Raw genomic sequence first — 9673 nt, forward strand, 5'->3', positions numbered from 1 at the left:
CCGTTTTTTATTTGAACTTCGCCGTGCTTTAATGTTAATTACTTATTCTATTTGCCGTTTGACTTATAATTCGTATTTGAGGGTTTGTTTTAAGAAATCAATGTGAGGCTGGAGCTGTCCAGCAAAAGGTCAGCGGTTTTGATGACGTTAGAGGAAAAAATAGCTTTCGCTTCTAATTGCTAACTTTTGATACGCAAACACGCCCATCGCTAATGAAACCTTTATGTGTTTTAAGTCTGTTAATCCTCTGATCTCTCCGTCCAGGCTGCTCCTGATTAGAAGGCTACCACGGCAGATGCAGCCGCGTCGGTCCCCTCGATGGCGTACGAACCAGCCGCAGATCAGGTTTCCGACCGGGGGACAGAGTGCGCCCTTATGCTTCAGGTGCTTCGGATGATGTATAGGACAGTCGGGGGTTCTGATCGTATGTCCTGATTTAATGGCTCCTGTCGGACTGAGACACAAGCGTGTCCGGTCGTTGGTGCGTGCTTGCCGGATAATCAGGTTTAGGCTATTTATTGTCCCCTTTTTCCATAGGATCGCACTCCGGCACCCGGATCCATGCCCGGCATAATTTCAGTAGTCCTGATGGCTCGACCTGTTAAACTTCCGTTGAAACGTCTCATAAGAAAATTACTTAAAATTATTCCAAAATTTTAAGTGATCGCATCTAATCACATTTTTTTTGTTAATGAATTTCGGATTTGATGTGCACTTATTACACACCTATACGTGACTATGAGGCGTACTTTGCTCCTGTCTCATAAGCCGCAATCCGCACGCACTTTATTTTCGACAGAATTTTATTTTTTATTCATGACTAAACTTGTTTTATTAGTTTTGTTGCCGCGTATTTCAATGAGCTTGGCAATTAAGTGTTTTTTAAATCCTTAAGTCTTACGCAAATGTTACGGTCTAGACATAACTGAAAGAAGGGAGATTTCTTATTAAACGGTGCATGGTGGGCGGAGTAAGAAAAACAACCTCTTATATAGGCGAAAAATATTTTTTCCATTCTTGTGTTTTACGTTAAAAGAAGAGACGAGCGGCTAGTGCGCCTGGTCCCCTGTCCAAAGTGCTGAAACTTTGCTCAAATTTTGCTGGCAAATGGCTCTGCATCAATAACTATATCTATAAATACAGTATCAAAAGAAAAAAAGATCCGATTCGGATCCAAAATAATAAAATAGTTCAAAGGGCGGTTACTGCAGTTATTGTTTAATATAATATTCAATCAGCTGATCAAACCACAAGTTATTAGGAAAAGAGCAGCTGACAAGGAATGTGGGAGTCAGTAGGACTGACGGGATATAATGACGCTAAAACCCTTGGCTATTCACTTCCAAAATGCAGAGAAGGATGGACAAACTTTAATATATCAAATGGTTATTATATATAAGTCTTGGACTTAAGTCTATCCTCCTTAGACTTGGTACATTTCAAGGTATTATTTTAAAACAAATCTATGGGGCTGTAGTGCTCACACAAATTGAGTCGCGGAGACTGATATAAAATTGTCTTTACAGCAGCCTATTACTTTCGCTTTTATAAAGAATAGAGAGGAGAGGAACGGAAGACGTGTTAAGCACGCAAATTGTTCAGTGGGCAAGTTTTGTGGAAAAAAATTGCCGTCAATCAGCTGTCGATCATGTGACTGATCCCTCTAGAGGTAGATGGCATTATCCTAAAGTGGCTTTTGGTTTTCATTGCATCAAGACATTGACTGGGAAATATTCGGGAAACATCCTAATGTGCGCTTAAATCATTTAAATATTAAAACGCCAAATCCTAACAAATCGGTGCTAATAGAAAGTGGACAGTTAGTCGGTAAACACGAAAACTGAGTTTTGCTCTCGCCGTTTTGTACCTTTATTTTCGTGCGTGCTTTCCCGCAAAGTGCCCACTTCGTTTCTTCAGAAGTTCAATAATTCAATGAAGGTGGAGAGTAATATGGGCGACGCGGCGACCGGCGGCCGTGGCAGCGGCACCAGCGAATGCTGCATCAGCCGGCTCCTCAGTGTGGTGGAGAGCGAGCTGCAGGCCGGCCGGGAGAAAGGGGACCCCACGGAGAAGCAGCTTAAGGTCAGCCTGGAGGAGGCTGAGCTTTGGAAGAAATTCATGGATGCCACTAATGAAATGATTGTCACTAAGAACGGCAGGTGGGTTTGCGCATGCGGTATGACCGTTGATTTTCTGGAATACGAAATTGCTGTAAATGCAGATAAATGTTATGTCTTCTTTATATCGAACTTAATTCAAATTAATACATAAATGAACTGCATTACAAAGTAGAATGAACGAGCCTTTCCATTAAGCCTATACGTAAGGGTAGGATATGCGCTGTACTTTTGTGAAACTTATAACCAAAACCAATTGCGCGAGCCGCTTGGTTCCTCAATCATTTTTGTGTTTGTGGGTGAAACTATTCATCCAACATTAACTTTTGATACCATATAATGAATAATATCAGCTACCGAAAACTTTTATGATAAGGAGGCGCATTTGTTCACTTAATGAATGTATGTAATTTAATATGAAGCCTGTTATGTCTGCACATTTGTGTAAGTATTTATATAATGAATACGATTTAGACAAAGTGTGAATGTAAAGATTTCCATTTGGACTGTAAGGAATAATGTATTTTTGTTGAGTTTATTATAGCCGTGGCTGAAAATAGGTTTTTTTAAATAAATAAAATGACATGAACGAGTAGTTTACGAAAATCCGGACACGCCTCACGTAAACATGTTTTGTAATTCATTTTTATACAGGACTGTTTTTTAATGACATTTAATGTAAAAATAATGCTGCTTATAAAATAACTACGGCGTGTTTTTTTATTAATTAAATCACTTGAAAAAAGTTTCAGCGACAGATGACGAAAAATCGAAACAATGCTAAATACATTTTAAATGTGTAAATGACCATAGATATGTTATTTGTCTGATCATCTATACTAGAGCGGGGTGATTGCCTGTTGTTTGATGGGATATGTGTCTAATGAATCTGATTTTAGTGATTACCCGGCGGGCTTGACCGTCACTCATCTCCTGGTCATTGCACACCGTGGGTGGGAAGGTGTCCATTTGTTTAAACAGATCCACTTCCAAATTGTTTTGTATGTTTTTTTCTGTGTCCTATAAAAATACAAAAGTGTCCAAATAGACAAAGCTGGAGATGATTTGCTTCGGGGGGTGTAAGCGGCACCAGCACTGGCAGTGTGTCCTATAACGCTGGGGCTCTGCGCTCTCTGCAGGAGGATGTTCCCGGTCCTGAAGGTCAGCGTGTCCGGCCTGGACCCCAATGCCATGTATTCCATCCTGCTCGACTTCGCCCCCGCCGACACCCACCGCTGGAAGTATGTGAACGGAGAGTGGGTCCCTGCAGGCAAGCCGGAGCCACACAGTCACAGCTGCGTCTACATCCACCCCGACTCTCCCAACTTTGGAGCTCACTGGATGAAAGCGCCTGTCTCCTTCAGCAAGGTCAAGCTGACCAACAAGCTGAATGGAGGAGGACAGGTGATACAGGCCAGCTATGCCTCACGCACACTCACGATGCACACCGGCTATGCCTCACGCACACTCACGATGCACACCGGCTATCCCTCACGCACACTCACGATGCACACCGGCTATGCCTCACGCACACTCACCATGCACACCGGCTATGCCTCACGCACACTCACGATGCACACCGGCTATGCCTCACGCACACTCACGATGCACACCGGCTATCCCTCACGCACACTCACGATGCACACCGGCTATGCCTCACGCACACTCACCATGCACACCGGCTATGCCTCACGCACACTCACCATGCACACCGGCTATGCCTCACGCACACTCACGATGCACACCGGCTATCCCTCACGCACACTCACGATGCACACCGGCTATGCCTCACGCACACTCACGATGCACACCGGCTATGCCTCACGCACACTCACGATGCACACCGGCTATGCCTCACGCACACTCACGATGCACACCGGCTATCCCTCACGCACACTCACGATGCACACCGGCTATGCCTCACGCACACTCACGATGCACACCGGCTATCCCTCACGCACACTCACGATGCACACCGGCTATGCCTCACGCACACTCACGATGCACACCGGCTATGCCTCACGCACACTCACGATGCACACCGGCTATCCCTCACGCACACTCACCATGCACACCAGCTATCCCTCACGCACACGCATGATACACACCAGCTATGTCTCCAGCACACGCATTCTCGGTGTAATGATCCGAAAACTAAAAAATACTGTTATATAAAAATATGCCTTTTCTTGTTCTTGTACCTCCTCAGAATCAGGGAAACGGAAATGCATACACAGAAATACTCAGACATTCATGCTTGCAGTGCACCACGTGCAAGACATATGCATTTTCATGTCTCTAACAAGCTAGTCTCTTAGTAAACAGATCAGATTCTGTAATGTCAGGAGGAGCTCCTTATCGTGGTCCTTCTTAGATTAGCCAGATTGATTTTTTTAGCCTCTAGAAAGATTCACATGCTGGCATGTATGTAAGAGGGGGCCCCACCCGTTTAAGGGATGTCAGGCAGCTGACACGTAGCATGTAACTTCAGCCTATAACTTTACATTCCTTCCGTTGTCTTTTTTTTTGGGCCAGATTGTTCAGTGGGAACATTAACATATGAAAACTACTTTGAAGTGTGTTTGGCCCACCTTTGATACTCCTCCAAAGATCGGTGCTCTTAGGGAGATGGAGCAGCGCGGCTTTTAGGGGACTCTGGCTGCCTCTAATCGCAGGCTTCGCCCTGTGGAAATATCAAGTGTGCATTTATACAATTAGTGGGATCCTCTCAGGCCACTTCACCTATAGAGACCCTTTGTTCCCCAGGGCCCGCATGTAAACAGGAATAAACAGCTCTTAATTACCACTTTTGGGATTTAATGGACTTCCTGCTGTTAAAAAAGAGAGAGCTGTACTTCATATAGTCATCCCGGCTTTCAGAGGGCACATTACAGGGGTCTGTGTGCTCTATTCAAGTATGACTTCAGAGCAAAATTATTGTTGGTATTTACATGTACCACAGTGCCCCCCCCCCACTGCCTCCCCCGCCCCCATTGCTTTTCTTTGACATTAAATGCAGTGTTGGCAACACACAGGACTTTGAGTGAGAACCAGTCCTAAATGAAATAATTGCAGTGGTTAGTAGTACATTATGGTAATTACTTGTTTTATTTTCAGTGTGGAGTCAATTTAGCCCCAGTCCTTAGATGTTCAGGGGAAAAAAGCAAAACACACACACACATAAACAAAGACCACAAAATCTAATAAACATCTACCCTGATGGGTATCTGGTTCTTTTTAGTCATTTGTATGTGAAAGGTGAAGTAAAGGCCTCAATCACAATGAAAAACTGTTTGTTTTTTTCAGGGGTCTGATAATTGTTAAATTGGGGGATTGTGGTATTGCATTCCCTGTCTCGCTGGCTCCCCCGCTGGTGAGAAGAAGTGCTGCTGGCGGCCGTCTGGCGTCACACCTGGGGCAGCCGTGGATTTTATGAAAACTCAAGCCATGTGACCAGCGTGCATCAGACTTATTTCTTAGATTTACCAGATGTTCTGCTTTTACTGAGTTTCTCAGCATCAGTTCCCGATTCCACGATCTATTTGTCCACAACTTGCTCACGTTGGGTGGTGAAAAAATTGGGTGGCTTACAGGTCTCTAAAATCACAATTCTGGAACAGCACATGACTTTAGAGGGAATCTCAGAACACAGACTAACTGATACCCCCGAATCTTCTTTCACAGATCATGCTCAACTCCTTGCATAAGTATGAGCCCCAGATCCACATTGTCAGAGTCGGAGGAAACCACCGAATGGTCACCAACATCTCCTTCGCAGACACGCAGTTCATTGCTGTCACCGCCTACCAGAACGAGGAGGTCAGCGTTGCTGTTTTCTAGCTCCCCTGCCCCTCCCACTGCAGAATGCCCAGGTGCCAAAGCTTAATGTTTCCTTTTATCCATCCTTAAAGATCACTGCCTTGAAGATTAAGTACAATCCATTCGCCAAGGCGTTCTTGGACGCCAAGGAGCGGTGAGTCGGCTTTCGGTGGCCAATGGGAGCGGTGAGTTGGCTTTCGGTGGCCAATGGGAGTGGACACCGTGGAAAACCCAGCTCGACTGGCTGTTCATAGCAACCACTTTAGAAAATTTGAAGAATTAGTTAACAGGACTGGAGGGCAAGTCATGTTCATTTTTTTTTAATCATTCCATATCACGTTAGCGTTCTAAATCCTGCGACGGCCCGAGTGCCGTCCAGCTCTTCAGGATTTGCTGCGCAGCTCGGTAAGCTCCATGTGGGCAAGGGGGGGGGGGGGCGGGGGGGGTGCTGGAGTGGCTCGCTGGACGAAAGTGGCGTGAAGGACGTGAGTGCGTGTCGAGTGCCTGGAAGTGGTGGAGCTGTTAGGCAGCTTGTTGGTAAGTGTAGCCGCCATGGCGATGGTGCACACGCGAGCGCACCACTTGCACGAGGCCCTTCCCTCTCCAATGCCGGCCTGCATTGATATCATTACCTGGTAGGGGGGGTGGTCGGGGGGGGCGTAGATGGTGCAGTAGGTAAGTGCATGCATTGCAACCTCATGGGTGTTAGTTCAAGTCCCACTGGGGGGGCTGCCGCAGCACGTACAAGGAGGGTGAACCACTCTAGTACAAATAACCTGCTATGCAAATTTAAGTTGAATAGGGGAGTGGGGAAAATAACACATGCTGGTTTAATCACAAAAATATCACCCACTGCGAGTCAGAGCATCATGCCTGTACACTCAGAGTTTGATTTAATGTTTTATGTATGATCAGAATCAGTTTGAAGACATTTGGCAGTTCGGGTAACGGCTGGAATGTTTCTGTTCTGTTACCGACGACTTGGTAGTTTCAGTGGGAAACATGAGTCTCTTCATCTTCTCTGCAGGAACCACCCCAAAAACCTGGCAGAGGCTCCAGCGGAGGGCCAGCATGTTGGACTGTCTCACCGTGAGTCTCCGCTCTTTGTGTGTGTGTGTGTGTGTGTGTGTGTGTGTGTGTGTGAGATGCTTAGTGTTACTGGGTAGTAGGTGCTCCGGATTTCTGAAGAACAAATGTGACTTTGGATGAAATAATGCAGTCACATGACATAAAAGATTGAAATGGATTTGGTTTCTGTTTTTCATTATATAGATTATATATATTCAATGGCTGTGTAATTATATGTCATCGATTGGGTGCAGCAGCGAGCATGCCAGTGTAGTATCCGGCTAATAACGAATGGGTTATCAGTGCCTGGAAGAGAAGTGAATGAATGAATGACGGAGTTAATTGCCGCTAATTAGCCAGCGCCCGTCTGAAGCTTTGGCCCTATTTCCAGTAGGTGGCTGGCTGATCTCCAACGCCGACGGTCTCTGCTCCCCCAGCAGTGCTAACTACCCCTACAGCGGGGCTCTGCCACTTGCCGCACCCCATGGGTATGAGCGCTACCCCCCGCTGCGGGGGCATCGGCCTACCCCTTACCCATCCTCCTACATTCACCATCGAAACCATGGCTCAGGTGGGCAGACAGGCGGGGGTGTGCTGGGAAGTCACGGGAAGGTGTCCTTGGCATGGTCTGTCCACCCCTCTCTCTGTCACTCAGTGTCCCTGTCAGAGGCCAGTCCTGGAGGCTTGCAGGTGTTTCCCGGACATGACAACTGGACCCCCCTGTCTCCATCAGCCCACCACAGCATGCTGCCAGTCTCTGCCACACCCTCCACACCCGGAAGTAGCAGGTCAGTGGGAGCCTGTCAGAGATCTGCCGCATGGACGTCCAGGGCTTGGAAGGCATGTGGATGCCATCCATCCTGTGAGGAAAAGTGATGAAACTACCCCCTTTGAAAACATACCATCATCCATACATTTTCTGTAAATGCTTATTCTATTCAATGTCACGGGGGGGGGGGGGGGGGTCTGGAGACTACAGTTGCAAGGCAGGGAATAACTCAGGATGGGGCGCCAACCCATCACAGAGCACACTCACACATCAGTCATTTAGTAACTCCAATTAACCTGTAGGGGGGGGGGGGGGTCCAGAGTAGCTGGAGGAAACTCTGTGATGAAAAGGGAAGAACATGCAGGGACAGCCACACAAGGGCTGTGTCCAAATTCAGGGACTGCATCCTTCAGAGGATGCAATCTATATAACTATAGGCTGTGTCCATTGGAGGTGTGTGCAATGAATCTTGGGATACATTAGGCTGGTATACTCATGCATTCCCAGACCACATTGGCAGGAGCCTTTGAAATGGAACAGCCTTGTTGTGTGACTGTGATGCATGTGGTCTTTGAATTCAGCCCCTGAATTTGGGCACAACTATGGCAGAAACTCGAACCCTGGTCCCAGAAATGTGAGGCAACAGTGCTAACCACTGCACCTTATTATTTTGAGTAATTGTCATGAACGTGAAGGTAAGTCTGACGGCTATATCAGAGTTACTCAATTGGCTCTGGACCTAAACACAGTATAATCTGGATCATGGGACCCCCCCACCAAGCATAAATTTTATTTTGGCGTACTCCCCGCACCCCCGGCATGCCCCTTTTGCACACCTTGTTTAAATGTTTCAAAATATGTCACATGCTTTCTGCTCCAGCCAGTATCCGTGCCTGTGGACAGTGAGCAGCTGCAATGTCAACCCTGGGCCAGTAGGAGGCAGTGTAAGCTGCTCCCAAGGTCAGGGGCTGCATGCGGACCGGAGTCCCGCCTCCTCTTCACCAGGCTCTCTGCTGCAGGGTCACGCCCAATTAGGCACAGAAACGGTGGTGGAGCAGCACGGTCACATTCGGCTGGGTGGGGCTGGGTGGGCCACAGTCTCCGCCCATTCCTTTTGAAGGACATGAGTGGATATCTCAGGGGCTTGCCTCCCGTGGACCTTAGCCTCCGTCTACCTAGTAACTTGGCATAAATGGATGAATGTGTTTTGATTTTTATGAACGCGTATTATTCTGCCAAGCTGAGGACAAAACACTGGTCACTTTTTTGCTATTCATGCTATCAGTGGCAAAGCGAGTTATAAATGTTGCTCTCGGCCTAAATGTCTATTTTCTTTTTTTTTTCTCTTCAGATTGCTATCAATTCACTGTACCAGACCTCTCTGCTGTGGTTTTGGACAATCAAATTGTGAGCTTGTAACTTTGTGTGATGTGCCTTAGTCATGTGACTAAGTTTGTGAAGCGTTATGCAAACTCCGCAGAGCTATTTTCAGCCGTAACACGTGTCTCGCAGTACCACACACCATCAAAAACAGCTTAATGTACATAGCTACTTGTGATGGTCACGTATAAATCCTAATGCATTGATTACTGTAAAATTCCTGGCGTAAGTTTCTTTTTTGAAGCTAAAATACTGGAAAAGGGTTTAACTTTCTGTGTAAATAATGTATTTGCTGTGAAAATCTGCATGACATTGTGTTGTTTAATAAAAGAAACACGAAAGGCAAACGACTTCAGTATGTGTTAATTGCTACGTGCTCATGCATCACGATACGAAGTCTAACATCCCATAACATTTTTGGATTTCCCTCTTCTCATTTTTAACCATGAGGTTACTATCAGCCAGTGTACATGAATATATTCTGGAATGCATTCAAGATGCACTGAGAGAAACATATTAG

At 46.3% G+C, this 9673-nt stretch overlaps 1 protein-coding gene across 1 annotated transcript; it reads left to right on the plus strand.

Annotated features, from left to right (window-relative positions):
* The first annotated feature begins 1892 nt into the window (after positions 1-1892).
* tbx19 (T-box transcription factor 19) lies at positions 1893-8913 on the plus strand. The gene is made up of 8 exons (XM_048999321.1): positions 1893-2159; positions 3257-3521; positions 5802-5936; positions 6029-6090; positions 6964-7025; positions 7396-7575; positions 7660-7792; positions 8654-8913. Exons 1-8 carry the CDS (start codon positions 1933-1935, stop codon positions 8889-8891), a joined length of 1302 nt encoding a protein of 433 aa, XP_048855278.1. The 5' UTR covers positions 1893-1932; the 3' UTR covers positions 8892-8913.
* The last annotated feature ends 760 nt before the right edge of the window (positions 8914-9673 follow it).

Source organism: Brienomyrus brachyistius, unplaced genomic scaffold (genome assembly GCF_023856365.1).
Source record: "Brienomyrus brachyistius isolate T26 unplaced genomic scaffold, BBRACH_0.4 scaffold44, whole genome shotgun sequence".
NCBI classification, from domain to species: domain Eukaryota; kingdom Metazoa; phylum Chordata; class Actinopteri; order Osteoglossiformes; family Mormyridae; genus Brienomyrus; species Brienomyrus brachyistius.